The sequence below is a fragment of the Stenella coeruleoalba genome, assembly GCF_951394435.1.
Source record: "Stenella coeruleoalba genome assembly, chromosome: 13".
Classification (NCBI taxonomy): Eukaryota; Metazoa; Chordata; class Mammalia; order Artiodactyla; family Delphinidae; genus Stenella; species Stenella coeruleoalba.
The window spans coordinates 69645453-69665368 of record NC_137159.1 but is presented as its reverse complement, the minus strand read 5'-3'; the positions used below and the strand labels follow the sequence as shown (position 1 = coordinate 69665368).

Genomic DNA, 19916 nt, shown 5'->3' with positions numbered 1-19916 from the left:
CCATTGCTGTTTAACATAGAACTAGAGATCACAGCCAATACCCTATGGAAAGATAATGAAGTAAGGAGATAGGATTGGAAGGGAAGAGATAAAACATTTCTTTTTGTAGATAATATTATCACATACATAAAAACATAGAATCAATAGATAAACTATTAAAATGAATAAGAGGATCAATATCAAGTTCAGCAAGTTTGCCAGATAAAAGAGGGACTTAAAAAGGAAAGGAAAGCATTTCTCTATGCCAGCAATAATCAACTAAAAAATGTCATAATATACCATTCATGATAGTAACAAAACCAGAAAGCATCTAGGAAATAATCAAGAATACACAAGACTTCTGTGTAGAAAACTTTAAAATCCTAGGAAAGGATGGAATAGATGATTTCATATTATGAAGAAAATGACATCTTCCTAATTTTTTTTTTTTTTTTTTTTTTTTGCAGTACGTGGGCCTCTCACTGTTGTGGCCTCTCCCATTGTGGAGCACAGGCTCCAGACGCACAGGCTCAGCGGCCATGGCTCACAGGCCCAGCCACTCCGTGGCATGTGGGATCTTCCCGGACCGGGGCACGAACCCGTGTCCCCTGCATCGGCAGGCGGACGCTCAACCACTGCGCCACCAGGGAAGCCCCTAAGTTAATTTTTAAATTCAATAAAATTCAATCAAAATTTATTTGGTTTTTGGAAGGACTTAATAAACTTACTTTAAAATTTATCTGGTAGAAGAAAGATCCACAAATAGGCCAACTTCAAAAAAAAAAGAGTAAAGAACTTGCCTCATCAGATATTAAGACATTTTTAAAAAGCCATATTAATTAACACAGTGTGGTAAAGTTCAAGAACAGACAGACAGACTAAAGGAATAGAAGAGAAGACTCACATAGACTTTAACATACAATAAATGGAAGAGATGATGGCTTGCTTTGCAAGCTGATGTTAGGAAAAATGGTTCCCTTTATAGAGAAAAATAAAACTGGACCCCTATCAAAAAGCACATACAAGATAAAAGATACAACTATAAAATCAGAAAATGTAGGAAAATATATTTGTAACCAAGAAGAGTATATAGACTTCTTCAACAAAACTTGGAAACACGCCAGGATTAAGAATTTCTAGTCAATGAGGGGCACCAGGGACAAAGTTAATAGATAGATGGTAGACTGGGAGAGGATATTTCAATATCTTAAACCAACAAGGAGTGGGTATCTAGAACATACAAAGAGCTCTTGCAAATCAATAAGAAAAGACAGCTATAACAATAGGAACAAAGGGCCAAGAATATGGACAGGCAATTTAAAGAAGAGGAACCTTTAAATGTATCTTTAAAACAACAATGAGGTATCATCGTTAGCCTGATGAGAATCAGAGAGCTGTATAACACCAGGTGTACATGAGGATGTGGAAAACAGGCACTGCTAGTGTCAACCATGACAGTCCTGGGTCAAATTAAGTGTATGCATAGCCTATGAGCTAGCAATTCCTGGCCCTGGCGTATATCCCAGAGAAATACTTACACAAGCCCAAGGGGCATATGCATAAGAATATCCATAGCATCTCTGGGGGTGGGGAGTTGGAGGCAAGCTAGGAGTTCCTCATGGGGCGTGGGTGCACAGGCAAGATGAGTAGGGTGATTAACTCACCCTGGGTTGACCATGACTTTTCTGCTTTTAGCCCTGAAAATCTGTGTCCCAGGAACCCCCTAAATCTCAGGCAAGTCCCAGGATGGCTGGTCAACCTAATGTGTGTTGGATGTGTCCCATGGAGTACTGTAGAAACAGCAGATTAGCATAGCAATGGATGGAATTTAAAAATGGTGCTCACTGAAACAAAAGGAAATATTTCACATGACACCATGCAGGTAAACATAAATTATATGCTTACGAGATAACAATACCAGTTTTGTAAGAACACACAGGAAATCAAAAGATACACACGTTAAACACATTAGAATGGTTGTATATGGAGGGAAACAATATGGAGATAAAAGAGAATGCGTGCATCCGTCCATCCCTACCTACACACTGAAAAACGAGAGGGGACCTTGTAGGGACCAATGAGACAACGTGCCATAAACGGAGGCAAATGCTTTTCTCAACCCTCTGAGCCTGAGGTTCGAAAGAACAGAAAAGCTTCCTGCGGAGCCACAGTGGAAGAGGTAGCCCACTAGCTCTTGGAGAGGAAGGGGTGAGGTCCGTGTGCGACTGTATTTGTTGGAAGGTGGGTTAGCCTGGCCCTCCATGTGCCCAGGGAACAGGGAAGCCCCTCCAGGCCTGTTGGATGGGCCCAGCTGGCCCTTCTCTGTGCCAGACGCTCTGCACGGGGCTCTCCTCTACAGAGGTCCCCGAGAGGGGTCCTGGGTGGAGGGGACAGGAAGCCTCCTCCCCAGCTCCCACCACTGCCTCCTCCCAGGAAGCAAGGAGCTCTGGGCAGGCTTCCCCCCAGGGTGTGGGAGCAGCACACCCCCAGCAGGCGGGAAGTTGCTGGTTCCCCTCTGGGCTTGTGCTGTCCCAAGGGCATCCTACCTCTGAGAAGTCAGCCACATCCTCACAGTTCTCCAGGACCCGGGAGTAGAAGGATTGCCCTGGTGGGGAAAAGAGGAAATTATAGTCAGAACTCCCTGGACAGTAAGCTGTTCATTTCATAGCTCCCAATTCAATTCTTTTATATATGAATGGACAAAGGTCTCAAACCATTTAGAAGCGTGGTTATCAGTGGACAGGGCGACTGAGAAGATATTGAAAGCAGCATGCTTTGTTTTCTTATTGTATACACTTGAGTTCGACATTTTTCATTTTCACTTTTGTAATTGAAAAAAGAATGCTTTTAAAAATCCCCACCAGCCTAAACCAATGGACCATTCACTGAAGGGCTACCTCCAGGTTGAACCCAGTCTCATTCTGAGGGTTAGTTTGGGTTGTCACCGGAGGGCAGGCTGGGGACCCAGGAGAGGGGTGGGGGAGTACGATGTGCTCTTCTCCCCCTGGAAACACCGGGAGATCTGTCAGGACCAGCGCCTGGCCAGGGAGGCATTGGAGTGAGTCCCCTCTGATGCTCCTTGGTGATGGGGCTCCATCCCCATCCCCCTGGGAACCACTTCTCTCCTCTGGCCTTGGTGGCCTCACCTGTATAATAAGAGGGTTGGTGCAGGGATATCCAGGGCTTGTCTGGGTTTTAGAATTTAGAAGCAAGTCCTAGTTCAGTATGAAGCTGACAAGGAGGCGGCCAGGGGTTTGATGCCAGAGTCAGGTGGATGGTCTGAGGAAGGGTGTGTGAGAGAGAGAGAGAGAGAGAGAGAGAGAGAGAGAGAGAGTGTGTGTGTGTGTGTGTGTGTGTGTATTTGGAGGATGGGGGCACATGGGGAGGGGTTGCAACCAAGATAACGAGGAAGAAGCTATAAAGCGAAAGCTAGAGACACAGAAAACAGATGTGGAGTAGACAGATGGGAAAGAAAGATTCTTTAGCACTAGCCAGGGACAAAACAAAAAACTAAAAAGAAAAATCTCAACGACAAATCCCGAGGCAGCCAGGGGAGGAGAGGAAAGCATGAGGGATGGTGCCTGAGCCTCTTCTAATTTTCCCCACAGGCAACATGCAATACAAATTGAGAATCAGGTGAGCATATCTGTGCACTGAGGCTTCCCCAAGGAAAGCCTGAATAATCAAAGGCCCTTTCATCCTGGAAAACGGTAATGAGCCTGGATATGGCTGTGTTCAAGCGTTTCCCGGAGTGAAACTGAGCAACCCAGCCGGAGGGGAGGGAGGGAGGGACAGTCCAAGATGGTATTACAGGGTTCAAATATGCATGAAGCCACTGGAGCTCAAACCTTCCCCTACTTGTGTATTTCCTATAGCCTTGTTGGAAAAGATGTAAAATACTGTGAAATCAGCCACTGCAAAATTTATACATCAGGGCTCTGTTCTGGAAAGCAGTAAAACCTAATTGCCTCAGGCCCTGGGGATTTAAATGTGGTGAATATTGTCAGACAGGATGACCTAATTTTGCCTCTAGATATTAAAAAAAAAAAGTTTGCTGAAAAAAAAAATCAAATCAATGGCGCAGAACGGTGGAAAGGACAACTTATTAAGAAAACAGAATGTCCTTAAGCATTTTTGGACAGCCACTTTTTAGGAGGATTTGTACAAACAGTGACAGGGATAATTCCAGTGGTCCTTTTCTATTCATTAGGGCAGAGCCAGGGGACCTCTGTCACCCCCTCCAAGTTATCAGTGGGGATTACTCACCCCATCTCTCGTTTCAAGTTCGTTTCCACTTAACATCTACTCTACTCAATACCAGTCTTGTTGACATTTCAGTTCCATATTAAATGACTTTCAGACAAAACCGTTTAAAATCCCAATATCCAATCACCTTTGTTGCCACTGAGATTGAGAATAAGTCTTGAGAGAAAGGAAATAGCCTGTTCCCTGCTGTGGAGAGGCTTTTGTGGATAGACTGAGCAGGAGATTAAGTGGGGAAAATTGAACAGCATCCTTCGTTCCTTCAGAGGCTCATGGGATAGCTGAGCTCTCTGGTCTGAAATAAAGTCCTCCTTGAGTCGATAAATGGAGTTTGAATAGCAGACTCTGTGATCACGCTGTAATAAGTGCCATGACATCAGATATACCCAAATGGAGGGGTCCACAAGTCCAAAGCTTAATCGAAGTCAGTTGTATGTTGTTTGCCATTTTACAGTATCCATATGGCTACTACTCCCCTAAACGATGTTCTCGTCTCATAAGGCAGGATGGAGTGCTAGCTTTCATGTGATGTGACTTAAGGGTACAAAACGTCCCCATCTGCAACAAACAGCTCTCTCTTCCAGACGGTTTACCTTGCTAGAGCCAGACCTTGAGAACTGGCAGGCGTATAGGGACTGGGCTGTGAGCCGGTGTGCATTCGTTCATTCCCACACATGAGGGTCTTCTATTCCTGCTGGGTCAGCACAGCCATTTGGCCGTGGAGGATGGTGGGCCAGCCGTTGTACAAAGATAATTAGAATTGGGACGCTGCCTGAAGAATCTTATTACGATCCAGAAGGGGGACAGGTCAGGCATGTAAAAGCCTAGTACATAAGGCAAAATTTGGTCGTTGACATGCAAGACAAGTATAAATAAATTGAGAACACAGGAAAAAGAGAAGTGACCTCAACTTAGCAGATCAAAGAAGGTGTTATAGAGCCATGGGCATTTACACTGGCAGTTCGGATGGAATCTAGAAATGCAGAGACACTGGGGGGAAGAGAGAGAGACAATGGGACATCAGGCAGAGAAAGGTGTGAGCAAAGGTTTGAAAGGATGAAGCAGAGAATGGAGCCCGGAAGGAGTGGGACACAGGACAAGTGTGTTCTGATGGTGAAGGGAAGAATGAAAAGTGCCTCCCCTCGGGGAGCAGCCCCCCGAAGGAAGACCTGGACTGGGGGGTCCTAAGAGGGCACAGGGTGGGGGGAGTGGACCATTACGGGGAAAGACAGTGTCCTGAGGACAAGCTTCAGGGACATGATGGCTTTGCCCAGGACCTAGCCCTCTGGGCTGTATCAGTACCTGACATTACTCTTTTCCTAGTGTGAGCTGAGAAATGGCGCAGAGCACCCTGCTTGTGACTCAGACCCGTCACTATTATTTCTTTGCGTTATTTACCATTAGCCAGACGTCACTGTCTGCAGTGCCGGGGGTGGCTTGTATGGAGGGTGGCCCGGTAATCACCTGTTCCCTGCTGCAGTGCTGTGACGTCCCCAGCATCTGCTCTCCCCCTGTTCCTCCACAGCACCTCAAGAGGGTGGCCCTGCAGTTTTCATTCCCCCCCAGTTCCAAACAGCCTGTTCCTTTTCAAAGGCCAGTTACTCCCACAAGTGTGGGGAAGCAGGGCCCAGGCATCCCTGTGTGCAGGAAAAAAGCCTGGCTTCCTCAGGTTTGGGGCCTGATGCTGCGGCCGAGGCTGGGAGGCCTGGAGATGGCTCTTCAGTCCCTGGGGTCTCAGAGTCATCATCTCTAAACTGGCGGCAATTATCCTGGACGGGCCTACATCCTGGAACCACTGTGAGGGTCAGCAAGAGACTGTTTCTGGGAAAGTCTGAGTAAAGCAGCAAGCCCCTTACAAGCACGAGGGGCCACGGGACAGTGGTTAAGCTTTGTGGGCCCGGCTGCCTGAGTTCAAAGCCCAGCTCTATCACTTGCTGGCCTTGTGCTCTTGAAGAAGTTAACTGGTCTTTGTGTTAGTTTCCTCATCCATAAAATGGAGAATATGATAGTGCTTATACACCTGGTACATAGCTCATTACCCAACTGAAAGATGCCTATTATTCTACTAAAGAGTCCTGTCTTTTCTTTTGACATTTAAGTTGTGTCTTAAATATAAAAATGGTTTCCTCTATTACGGATCACATTTTGTAGCTTAGTTTTAGTAGCATATAATCAGGAACAATTTTCTCCCTCATCTTGTATAATATTTTTCAAAGTTTAGTTATTTTACGTATGATTAGCTCTTCTTTTAACCAGGTAAAATTTACATTCACAGATCTTAAGTGCACAACTCAGTGAGTTTTGATAAATGCATATACTGTACTTGTGTAATCACCATACTATCAAGACACGTCAATCAAGAACATTCCTGGGCTTCCCTGGTGGTGCAGTGGTTAAGAATCCACCTGCCAATGCAAGGGACACGGGTTCAAGCCCTGGTCGGGGAAGATCCCACATGCCACAGAGCAACTAAGCCCGTGCACCACAACTACTGAGCCTGCGCTCTAGAGCCTGTGAGCCACAACTACTGAGCCCATGTGTCACAACTACTGAAGCCCCCGCACCTAGAGTCTGTGCTCTGTGGCAAGAGAAGCCACTGCAATGAGAAGTTCGCGCACCACAACGAAGAGTAGCCCCTTGCTCGCCGCAACTAGAGAAACCCCGCACAGCAAAGAAGACCCAACGCAGCCATAAATAAATAAATAAATAAAACTTTAAAAAAAGAACATTCCTATTCCTCAAGATGGTCCCTCATCCCCCACTTTCCATAAGTCTCTACCTCTCATAGGTAAACCACTGCTCTGATTTCTAACTCTTTTTTTTTTTTTTTTTTTTTTTTGTGGTACGCGGGCCTCTCACTGTTGTGGCCTCTCCCGTTGCGGGATGCACAGGCTCAGCGGCCATGGCTCACGGGCCTAGTCGCTCCACAGCATGTGGGATCTTCCCGGACCGGGGCACGAACCCATGTCCCCTGCATCGGCAGGCGGACTCTCAACCACTGCGCCACCAGGGAAGCCCTGATTTCTAACTCTCGATTTTAAACTTTGTGTAAATGGTGGTATCATACAGAATGTACTTTTGTGTATCTGGCTTCTTGAAGTCAATGTAATGCTTTTGTGTTTCATCTACATGGTTGTATATATCAGTAATTCATTTAATTGCATTGTTGAGCAATTTCTGTTGTATGAATACGCTGCAACTTGTTGATCCATTTTCTTGTTCATACTTTCGGGATTGCTTTCATTGTCAGGCTGTTGCGAGTAAAGATGCTGTGAACATTCTTGCCAAAGTTTTTTTGTCGACCTATCATTTCACTTCTTTTGGAGAGATACCTAAAAGCAGAATCACTGGCTCATAGCATAGGTGTATGCTTAACTTTAGAAGAAACTGTCAAACACTTTTCCAAAGTGATTATACTATTTTACAATCCCATCCACAATGTAAAAGAAATGTTCTGTATCCTCACCAACATTTGGTTATTGTCAGACTTTTACATTTCAGTGCATGTGATGTATTTCATTTTGGTTTTTGAGTTTCATTTCTCTGATGAATAATGATGTTGGTCACATTTTCATGTGTTTATTGGACATTTATATATCTATATCATGAGCAAGGCAAGGTTGTCCACTCCCACCTCATGTTTTTATGGGGTTTTTTTGTTTGTTTTTGCGGTACGGGGGCCTCTCACTGTTGTGGCCTCTCCCGTTGCGGAGCAACAGGCTCCGGATGCGCAGGCTCAGCGGCCATGGTTCACGGGCGCAGCCGCTCCGCGGCATGTGGGATCTTCCCGGACCAGGGCACAAACCCGTGTCCCCTGCATTGGCAGGCGGACTCTCAACCACTGTGCCACCAGTGAAGCCCCCACCTCATGTTTTATACAACATTGCACTGGAGTTCTAGCCAGTCAGTACTTTTCCAATTTTAAACTAACCTTGCATTCCTGGGATAAAACTCACTTGTCATGATGTGTTACCCCTTTCATATATTGCTACTCAACTGACTAATATTTTGGTAAGGATTTTTTACATCTTTGTTCATGAGGGATATTGGGCTCTAATTTTCTTTTTGTATAAGGTCTTTATCAAATTATGGTATCATAAAATGAATTATGAAGTGTTCTTCCTTCTCCATTTTCTGAGAGTTTGTGTAAGATAGCATTATCTCTCCCTTAAATATTTTCTAGAATTTACCAGTGAAGCTGTCTAGACCTGAAGTTTTCTTTACGGAAAAGCAGTTTATCACCACCACCACTGCCATCATCATCATCATTATCATTGTTATTACAGACTTGATTTCTTTAATAGATACTGGGTTCTTTAGGTTTTCCATTTCTTTTTGTGTCAGTTTTGGTCAGTTGTTTTTCAAGGGATTCGTTCCTTTCACCTGTGCTGTAGAAATATAAAATTATTCATAATATTCCCTCAGTTTCCTTTTAGTGTAACGATATCCCCTCTTTCAGTCCTGGTATTGGTAATTTGTGTTTTCTTGTTTTTTCTTGTTCAGTCTTGCTACACTTTACCTATTTCATTATTTTTTTTTAAAGAAAAAACTTCTGGCTTTGTTAGTTTTCTCTGTTGTTTGTTTTCTATTTCTTTCCTTTTATTATCCTTGGATTTAATATTTTAGATTGTATTTATTTTTATTTATTGAAACATAATTCACAAACCATAAAGTTCACCCACTTAAAGTGTATGATTCAGTGAGTTTTAGTATATTCACAAGGTTGTGCAACCATCATCACTAATTCCAGAATATTTTCATCACCTCAAATGAAGCCCCATACTCATTAGCAGTCACTCCCTATTCTCTCCTTCCAGCCCCTGGCAACAACTAATCCATTTTCTGTCTCTATCGATTTTTCTACTCTGGCCTTTTCATACAAATGGAATCAGATGATATGTGGTTTTTGTGCCTGGCTTATTACACTTAGCATAATGTTTTTAGGATTTGGGTTTAATTTTCTTTTCTTTTTTTTTTTCCTTTGGCTGCATTGGGTCTTCGTTGCTGTGCAAGGGCTTTCTCTAGTTGCGGTGAGCAAGTGCTACTTCTTTGTTGCAGTGCGCAGGCTTTTCATCGCGGTGGCTTCTCTCATTGCAAAGCACGGACTCTAGACGTGCGGGCTTCAGTAGCCGTGGCACGCAGGATTAGTAGTTGTGGCTCGTGGGCTCAGTAGTTGTGGCTCATGGGCTCTAGAGCGCAGCCTCAGTAGTTGTGGCACACAGGCTTAGTTGCTCCATGGCATGTGGGATCTTCCTGGACCAGGGCTTGAACCTGTGTCCCCTGCATGGCAGGTGGATTCTTAACCACTGCACCACCAGGGAAGTCCCTACTTTGCTTTTCTTTTAGCAGCTTCTTAAGGCAGAAACCTAGATCATTGATTGTAGGCATTTTTCTTTTCTGCTATAAGTATTTAAGACTAAATGTTGATATGTAGTATTTTCATTAACATCCAGTTAGAAATGTTTTATAATTTTGCTTTTGTTTTCTCTTTGACCTTAGGTTATTTAGAAGAGTACTGTTTAATTTCCAAATATTTGGAGCTTTTAAAGATCTCTTATTGTTATTCATTTCTAATTGAATTCCAGTGGGGTCAGAGAATATACTCTGTAAGATGTCAGTCTTTTGAAATGTATTGACACTTGTTTAATTACCCAGCATATGGTCTGTCTTGATAAGTGTTCCACGTGCATATGAGAAGAATGTGTATTTTTCAGTTTGGGGGTGAAATGTTCTAGAAATACCAATTAGGACAATGTGGTTGATGATGTTGTCAAATCTTCTATGTCCCTAATGATTTTATTGTTTAGTTGTTTGTGATTCTCTCTTGTAATAACACTTTTTCCCCCTGTCAGGAACACATACTCTTCAATTTTATAATGACAGTTGATGGGACACTAGAACGAAGAAATTCAATTAAAAAAGAGTTGTCCAGGAAAACAGCTATTCCTTAAGTTCCTTAAACAGTGTGCTCTCCAAAGATCACCAGCAACTCAGATCCAGATTTGGGTTCTGCAGAGTCACTGGGCATCCCACAGGGGAGGCTATCCCTTCCTTTTCCCCACTTCTCAGCTAGACGGAGGCCCCATCTATCTCTCATCTGTTGTTTTCCACAAATCTTATTCAAATATCATTTCTTACCTCCACTCACTCATTTCCCCTTCCCTCACCCTGTTAACACCCAGGGACACAGCAGAAACTCAGGCTTAGGTGAGGGATTCATCTGAGAGGCAGGGACAGGGCAGGGATTATGAACGCCATCTCTCTGGCTCAGCTCAAACCTGTACTTCCTTCCAGGTGCTGCCTCAAAATGATTTTGCCATGTAACTAACTGATGACTCTGTTTCTCATCTTTCAGACCCAGGCACTGAGGCAGAGAGAGAGTGTGATGTTTCCCCTCGAGCCTAGGACAGCACGAGCCACACTCTCAGCAGCTGTTGCATCTTAGGTTCTCCCCGTCTGTGACGGATGGAGGAGCTTGTGGTCTCAGTGATCCATGAGCTGTGCAGAGTACCTCCTCCATGTCAGGCACCGGGAATATAATGAAGCGTGATGGGAGTGTGACTCTTTTTACATCCTTAAATGGGGTAAACAAATATTGTTAAAACTGCGGTCCTGACTTTATCTTAAACCTTGGCTTTTCAGAAAAATCCAGCGAGTGAAAACTGACTTGCAGCTAAGTTGATGAGCCCTGCTGTTTTGAAAAATAAAACAGAAGCAAAGACTGTTGAGCCAGCCTCCCAGGGGTGGATGAGTCCAGGTAGGAAGCAGACAAGAGGCCAAAGGTAAAAATGATCATGGGATATTCTCTGTCTCAGGAGACCTTTCTGGAGCCGTCAGTGGAAGAAACAGATCACTGCCGGGTGCTGCCGGGCTCAGGGGCTGCAGGGTCCCCCGCTGCTAACTGCTTGGCTGTAACTGCCACACCCGCAGGCCGCGCTGCTTCCTGCTGCTTCTGTTTCAGATTTGTTCTGTGCCAGGCACTGTGCTGGTCCCAGGGAACCTGGTGAGGTGCCTGCCCTGGAGGTGACGGCTCCAGGAGATTTTCACCCTATCATCTCCACGTCTGGCAGAATGTGGGGAGAACTCCTGCCCCCCACCAGATCCCTGGGTCCATGGGATCCCCAGGGTCACAATCTACTCTCTTTCTGTCTCTCTAGAAGGCTGCAGCATGAGGGGCCCTCATTAGGATAATCCTTACATTTTACAGGACTTTACAGTTTGTAGAGCCTTTCATGTAGATCAACTTTTTCATTTGATCCCAGAGCAGCCCCGTAAGAACCAGGCATACCTCGCCTTCTCCTAGGTCTTCACTTGCCACCCGGACTCCCAAACCACTGGATTCCAACCACTTTCCTGGGTACTCGGGGTACCGAGGCAAATTTCGGGCTTCCTGGGGGACACGCTCACTAGAATGAGCTGCAGGCAGGCCCATCCTCTTTGCGCCCCCCTAAACCTGCTCTTCCTTGTACGCTCCCCGGCCTCACTGGTGGTCTCACTGTCCACCCAGGTACTCAAGTAGGAAATCCAGGGGCACCCTCGTCCTGCCTTCTTGCTGACTCCCAATCCCAGGGCTGCCTCCTCCTCTGAACGGATGTCACCCCTTCTCTTCAAACCCACAGCCCCCTTTTTGAGGCACAACCCTCTGCCTGTGCCACTGCCCCTCCCTGGGCCCCTGGCCTGAGGTCCTGACCTCTACATCCCCAGATCGGATCTTCCCACCCCATCCTCTTGCCAAGAGCTTTGGTGACTCCCACTCAATTACAAGGCAAAGTTCAAACTCCAGAGTGTGACACTGAAGACCCTCTGTGTTTGAGCCCAGCCTCCCCTCCACCCCATTCCTACCCCAGGCCCTGCCAGCGCTCCCTGTTCCCCAAGCCCTTGACACGGCTCCACACCATCACATCTGTACTGATAGTAGCCCCTCTGCCTGGAACGGGGCCTTTCATGAGTTTTGTCTCTGCCAAAATGCTATCCTCTCTCAACGGTGTTTAAATATCAGCCCATCCCCTGCTCAGTAAGATCTCCTCTCTGGGCCTGCGCACTTTTCCAACTTCATCTCGTTGACTCACCCGCTCAGGGCAGCTCCTGGAGCTCCTGGTCTGAGTGGGCTTCTCCTGCCTCAGGCTGCCTTGCACCTGTACCTCTCTTTCCAGAACACTCATCCCACTCACAGTGACTTGTGCAATGACTGTCTTCCCCTTGAGGGCAGGGACCTTGTCTGTCTCATTGACTGCTGTCACCCCATTGCCTGGAATAGCACTTAGCTCATAACTGGTCCTTGATGCATATTATTACCTGGATGAATGAAGGAGTGAATGAATGATTAAATACTTGACTTACAAAACACATTAAAATATAGCTTTCAATGAATTGGGAAAGAGTTTATGACATTAATGAGTTAATCAGAAACTTGATCACTGAATACTTGATAGTATTAAGGATTTATTTCTTTTTTAGGAGGGAGATAATATGTGGGGTTTTCTGTTTTTGAGTCCTTGATTTTTACAGCTATATACTAAATATTTACAGAGGAAATGGTGTGGTGTTTGGGATTTACTTCCAAATTATTTGGGGGGTGGGAGTAGGAAGGGGTACAAATGAAACAAGATTGGCCATGAGTTGATAGCTGTTAAGACTGCATGGGGAGAACTTGGGGGCGTTTATACTAGTCTCCCTACTGGAGTATATATTTTAGATTTTCCATTCTAAAAAATTAGTAATAAAAAAAAAAGATCAAACCCAGGGATGGGAGTAGGTGGAAGGGATATAGCTTTTATGTTATCAGTAAAGGTGGGTAAGATAACCAAGACTTTGCAATTCAGGAAAATTATTTGCAAGTCTGTTCTTGAGCACATTGCCTTCCAGCAGCATTTTTGCTGAGGGCCGTTTGTAGCAGAAGACAGTTACATGGTCATTTCCATATCATGAAAACACATCTGTCTCATCAAAGCAGGAGAAGCTTAGGGAACATTCAGCACACTCTGCTGCTCTCCGAGGTCTGCAGCCGCTTGCTCTGGCCCCGGGGGAAGAGGATATTTACCTCCTAGGGCTTTAGGCACAGAAGATCCACTCCCCCTGTGATGAGGGGCCAGGGAGTGCTTGGAAGAGTGGAGGATGTGGCGTAAATCCCTCGGGCCCCTCAAAAGCGCAGAGCTGTGTCCACAGCCAGTTGTGCACTGCAGAAACTGTCCTAAGGGTTCCCTCTATCTGCCGCCTTCACTGGGGCAACACCCGCCCCACATCCTCCCAGAGAGGAGGTGCTGGGCGGGGCTGGAGTGCACAGGCAGGTCCAGGCGTCCCAGGAGCATCTCAGGGCTGGGACACAGGGGTACTCTGCCTCCTTCACCAGGGGTGGTAGAGAAGTCTCCGGATAGAAATCCTATTTCTCACCAAGGCGGAGAGTTCCCCCATTTTAATGGGAAAATAAATCTAATTTGGAGGCTGAGGTGGTCCCTGCAGCAGCCAGGAGTAGGGGAATCTTGTCCTCAGTGCCCAGGCGGGGGCCCCAACCCCTTCCCAGCACACAGTCACCCACCCGGCCGTGCGCTCCTTTCCAGGCTCTCTAACCTCCATCTACTACCTGCAGCCTCTGCTGTAGCCAAACCTAGTGGCTTCCTGGCCATCGTATTTAAGTGGCATTCCCCTCCTCTGGCCTCTGGTCCCGTCAGTCCCTCACCCAGAATGGCCTTGCCTCCGCCAGCAACCCTTCCTCGCCCCTCCTTCTGCATCTCCACGTGTGCGAGCAGCTATTCAAGACCCAGCTTAAGGGCTTCCTCCCCGTCTCCTCTACCCCCTCTTCTGCCTTCTCACGAAGCCTTCCCTGACCTCTGCAGCTGGGAGCAAGCCGCCATCCTCTGAAGGTGTTACAGTTTCCGCCCCGCCCCTAAGTGCGCCTTGGCCCTCTGTGTCTGGCAGTGTTTCTCCACGAGGTCTGCGCGCATTTCCTCTCCCCTGTCAGACTGTGAGAGCCCGGTTCCTTTAAGCCCCACCCTGTACCTTGTGCTCTAGGCAGCAACGCTCAGAAAGAGCCTGTGCCGTGAAGCGGGAGGGGCGGGGGAGCTGTGTAGCCTTTCTTGCTTCCGACCTGAGGACCACAGCTGGACTCCCCAACATTTGCTAGAAGGTGAAGTCAGCCTCCCTCTGGGGCCCTGGAAGATGCCCCGGGTTGGGAGGTCAATGGAGGGAGCTGGGGCCAGGATTCTTGATTCCTCCACTTCCTGATCCCCTTTGGATAGACAGCTGGGGGCGGGGACATTCACAGTTGAGAACACTGAGCCGAAGAGTGACAGTGTCTCAGAGGAAGAAGGATTTAAACCCACTAACAAGTGAGCACCTCAAAGACGTGCCGTTTCGTGTTCATTTGGTTGACTTGGCCTGGGGCTCAGCATAGGGTTCAATTAGGAGAGCTAAGATCAGATGCCTGTCTTGAAGGTGCTTGGAGGTTGGTACAGCATACAAACCGGGGCAGTTTCTGAACTACAAAGTGCCCTAGCTGAGGGGTGGAAGGAGCGTGTACACAGTACTGCAAGGGAGGCCGAGGGCTCCACAGAGGAGGCGACGGCTGCGCTGGGCCTTGAAGGGTGCACAGAATTAACGGGAGCTCTCAAGGTGGAGACGGCAGAAGAAATATGACGGCTCGAGGCTTGGAGGTATAGAAGACTTGGCATCTTTGGGGGAATGGCAGGAAGTTCAGTGTAGTGGGAACCCAGTGGGTGGTGTGGGGAGGGAACAAAGAGGAAAAGTCAGCTGGGCCAAGGGGGGAGCCTTCATAAAGCAAACCTCTTTGCCAATTACCAGGTCAGGCGAATTATGTGGAGATCAGAGCCAGCCTCCAGAGATCACCCATCTTACCCATCGAGTCCCCAAAGCTGGTATTTTGGCAAGAAAACTCAGGGATGGAGAGTAAAGGAAGATCAGCAGGCTGGCCCCACACAGTCTGTCACTTGGTTCCCTGACAGCCCAGGAGCCCATGCCTGGGGGCTTGGATGCGGCTGAGACCTGGGCAGAAGGTTGGACTAGAAGATCTTAGAGGCCCTTCCCACTCTGCCTTCCGTGGCTCTATGACGCATGCTGGGAATTATTTCAGGAGTTGAAAAAGGACAGCTTAAGCTAACGCTTCCTCCCTCTGAGTGGGGACCTGCAGGCAAGATGGCCCCTTCCCAGACAGCCCACTCCTGATTCTGGCTGCGGCCCTCTGCGTTAAATGAGGACTTGCTTACGGTCTCCATCTTGCTTATGGGAAGCGGAGGCCCCGAGGCCCTGTGGTCCGCTTGCATGACGGGGACTGGGGTACAGGACTTCCGGTGTCTCCTGTCTGACTCAATGGACTGTGACTCCTGCAGGTTAGGGGCTGTGTCTTCTTCCCCCTGAGGGTTCCAGGCCTGTCCACAGATATCAGCACATTCAGTGAACAAACGAATGAGGGCAGGACCAGGTTAAGAGGGGCTGCTGGCGCAGTAAGACCTAAGAGCTACAGATGGAGCTGGCTGGTGTGCGCTGAGCCGAAGGGCAGGTGGCCGGCTGACCTGGGATGGCAGGGAAAAGAGGGGTGGCCGGGGACAAAGCTGGAGCATGCCCAGCCCACATGGGAACAGGGGCCTCAGGGGTGGTCTGCCCCAGGCCTGGGTTCCTGTGGAACATCTTAGCGGGGGGTCCCTACAGAGCAGAGGCCAGGTCAATTTGCCTCCTCCTGGCACAGGTCGGGAACCCCTCAGGCGTGCCCTCCTCCCCGTTTTATATCTCGCACGCTGCCCTCTCTCCTCACTCCTGGCTGACAGAAGGAAGCTGGGCTGGAGAGATGATGACTCAGAAGCCAGCAGCTGCCCCAAGTAGAAGTGAAACCGTTGTCTCACAAACACATCGGTCGTTTAAATGCTCTTTCCTTAAAACTCTTTCATACCTATTTTTTTCACTGAAGCAACCTGATGAAGTGAATGTTATCATTGTACCCATTTTACTGGTGAGTAAACTGAGGGTCAGAGAGGCGAAGTAAGTGGAAGAACCCAGGTAGGACCCAGGGCTTTTGACCCCATATCTACAGATTTCTCTACCACAACCCCATAGGGCTCTTTCCTAAGTGTCCTGTGTCGTGCAGCACAGAAAGTCAAGCTTTATTTCAACCAGTTGATCTGGTCTACCTGGGCCACGAGTAACTCACCTGGTGCTCCCTCACGCCACCTGGCATTGAGCTTCACTCAAGGGATCTGGGGAGCTCAGGGCCAGCATCTCCCTCTGCCCGTCCACTGGCTTCTCGTTTCTCCCTGCAGGTACTTGCTTGGACACCAGTGGTTGTGTGTGCAGGAGACACTGTGGAACATTCTAGGGTGAGTCCGTTCCCTCTGAATTGTAGTTAGTGTTGGTCTTTTGGGGCGTCTATAGTTGTCAACTGCTGGCAGCAGCAGGTGAATGGCTGGGGCATCTCTGGTTCTTGCAAAGGACTCTTTCTGGAAACCTGCTTGCCATCTGCCTGTTCCTGCTGTCCAACCCCCTCCCCAGGGGCTCTGCCTACGGTCACGTGCTGCAGATGCAGAGCTTGGAAGTGGATTTCTCCACTCAGTCCAGAGGGCACGAGTTGCAAATAGGCTAATTCCTGTGTGGTCCACTGAGGCTAGAGGACTAGCCCCACTGCCCAAGGAAAAAGGTGGGCATCCGATAGACAAGGTGCTTAACCCCAGTTCACCAGGAGGGGATAAAGAGGCTTTCAGGGTGGAGCAGCCAGGGCTGGGATGAGGTCTTGTGAACTGGGGCCACTGTGCTTCGGTCCCTCCACTAAGGCCATACAGATCTCTTTACACCTTGGTTTTTCTGCCTGCAAAAGGGACTGGCTCGTGCAGCCTGGGACTGTTCTGTCATGGCAGCAACAACACGGCGACCTGTAGCTAAAGACCCAGATACTGTGCTGTCTTCCCACCACGGGGACACGTCACAGATGAAAGGACACACTTGCTTTTTCTAAAGGCAGCACGAGCTGGCAGGTGGCACGCGGAGAGCCAGGGTGCTGCAGAGAAAGCAGTCTGGGCGGGTGTGGGAAGCAACAGGCAGCCGAGCCCCCATTCCTCTCCCTCCTGCTTGCACGCACACTGCGATCCCCTCCACCTCTGCCTGTCCCTACGCACAACAGGCCACAGTGTGGATAACCCAGGGCCTCGTGCCCAGAGCTGGCCTGACGGTAGCTGCTGGAGAGGTCCTGAGAGGGCTGCCCCATGGTCTCACCTCTCCCTCCTGACGCAGGTGCAGATGTGTCCAGCCTGGGCCCTGATGCTCACTTTGCTCTTTAATCTGGTGGGTTCTCTCAGCTCCTCCCCTACTCTCCCACCCCGCGCCCCCCCCCCCCCGCCACCCTCAGACACTTCTGTGGGGAGAAAGGGCCATGTCTAGTGAGGAGCACCCTGGCCTTTGGTCAAAGGCTGCCAGACATGCCCCTGGCCCAGGGGGCTAGGCTGTGGCCAGGCAGAGGCAGAGGCAGAGGCGCGTGGGTAAAAAGCAGAGGGAAGCCTGGCCTTGTCTTTCCCTGCTCAAAACCTTCAGGGGCTGCCCACCTCCCCAGGGTGAAGGCAGTCTTACCTCCTCGGCGCTACCTGTCTCTCCTGCCTCAGCTCGCACCTGCCCTGGGATCCAGGCTTATGTTCCCGTGTCCCAGCTCCTCTCCTGATCTTGGGCATCCTGTCCCCTCTGTCTGCTCTGTTCTTACCTCTTCACCTTGCTCCTTTCTGCTGTTCCCTTGGGTTTCAGCTGAGGTGTCACCTCCTCCTGGAAGCCTTCCCTGACCACCCTGCCTCCAGCCTGGGTCAGGGTGCTGCTTCTGTAGCTTGCACCCTACACTCATCCCCATCCTCATCGTATCACACACTTGTCCCTATTGTCTGCCCGCTGGTCCTCCTGTCCCAGTGGATGTGGGCTCATTGAGGGCAGGGTCTGGATCATGCCCAGCCCCTGGCCTTGGCACAGAGATCATAGTAAATGGTCACTGGGTGTGTGAGAGGGAAGGAGGCTAGGAAGAGAACCGACAGAGAGGGAGGCTGGTGGGGCTCATAGGACCCCTGACCACAGATAGACCTGCAAGAAGCCAACAGTATCGCCATCATGCTGGTTCCTAGGAGCCCCCCAGGTCTTCCAGGCTGTACACCACACCCCCACTCTGTACCCAAGGAAATCAACCTGCAGGAGGGAGAGGGAGAGGAGGAGGGGGCCCAGGGAGATTCCGCAGCGCTGGGTCCCTCAGCCCTGGGTTCTCCTGAGCCCTGGGGTGGGGTCCTCACTTTTGCCTCCCCAGGACCTCCTGCAGGCAGAGGACAACCCTCTGGTTGGCACATTGGCGAGTGCAGGGAGAGACACACATGCAGACATGGAAACGTGGGGGACCCTGATTTTCAAGAAATCACAACGGTTAGCCAGGCCAGGGGCAGACGGCTGCCTGTGAGAAGCCTCATCGCACCAACCTTCTAGAACTTTTCCAATCCATCCTCCCCTCCCTGCCCTATCCCGTCAGCCCGGAGCTGGGGTCCCCATAAGACTGGAGAGTCCCTACCTCGGAAAGTCACTTTGGCGATCCGGTCGCCCCTGCCCCGCAGCTCGGAGACCGTCTTGAGGTGGACGAACAGAGCCATGCTGGTGCGGGAGCCTGGGTACCGCCAGGCGGGAGCAGCGGGGGAAGGAGTGAGCTCTGTGGGTGGAAGGCACTCGGCACACGTGCCTCCCTCCTCTCCTACACCGCCTCCTCTCCCCTCCGATGCTGCCCACAGACACTAAGGCAACCAAGCCCAGCCGCTCCTTCCAGAGACTCACAGCCCGGCCAACCTCCACCCCTCCAAGTTGTCAGCCCAGCGTGTGTGCATCTGTGCGTGTGTGTGTGGTGCGCCCGTGCGCAGCCTAGCAGCGCAGACGGTCTGAATTCATTATTCAGCAGCCGCCTGCTCCCAGATAAAGGATGGCCCAGCTTCAGGTGTCTCCTCGCAGCTCCTGGGGCAGAGCTGCCTGCCCTCCCCTCCACAGGGCCTGCCAGGCAGCTCTTCTGCCACCAGGAGCGGGAAGATGGGAGTGGGCATGAGCGCGGTGGGCCGGGTGTGGGGCGGCACCCCTCCCATGGGGGAGAAGGAACTTTACGATCTGTGTGCACAGGAAGCTGAGCTGTTGCACTGATGTTTCAGGGTGCCTCCCGCCCCCCACCCCCAGTCAAGCTGGCCAGCAGGGCTGCTGGTGCCCACCAGGCTCAGGGGGCCTGGACGCTCTGGAAGGGTCACACTGTGCTATGAAGAAATCCCAGCCCAGGGCCCTTCAGCTGGAACATCAGCACCTACTGGATAGCATCAAGGCTGTGCCTGGTGGCCGGTCCCTCAGAAATGGGGGCCCTAAGAGGACAGGGAATGGACTTTCCCACCTGCTCTCACAGAGATTAGGACCCCAAGAGGCCGGGTCCTGACTCCCTGGGATCTGGGAGGATGGAGGTGCTGTTTGGGGGGCACTGAGGAGCCAGGCTAAGCATGGTTGGAGATGCCTGGCTGCGAAGGCCTCAGAGGCTTATGTCTTACTAAGGGCAGTACTTCAGGTCCAGGGCACTAACCCAGCCCCGTCCTAGGGCCCGGGCGTGACGAGATGTGCCGCAGGAGAACTGTCAGCTGCAAGTGGTTGGGGAAGGGATTTCTGTGGCAGAATTTCCAAGGACCAAAGGAGATCTG

General features: G+C 49.6%; 1 protein-coding gene across 1 annotated transcript in view; it reads right to left on the bottom strand.

The window, feature by feature from the left end:
- Positions 1–18848, bottom strand: part of LOC307196053 (otoferlin-like) — a gene marked incomplete at its 5' end in the record, with an annotated part of 38933 nt that extends 20085 nt beyond the window's left edge. Inside the window, 2 exons of the mRNA XM_079940783.1 lie at positions 2526–2584; positions 18770–18848. Of these exons, the coding sequence (XP_079796909.1) occupies positions 2526–2584; positions 18770–18848 (138 nt within the window). The remainder of the gene's footprint in view (positions 1–2525; positions 2585–18769) is intronic.
- Between the last annotated feature and the right edge of the window lie 1068 nt (positions 18849–19916).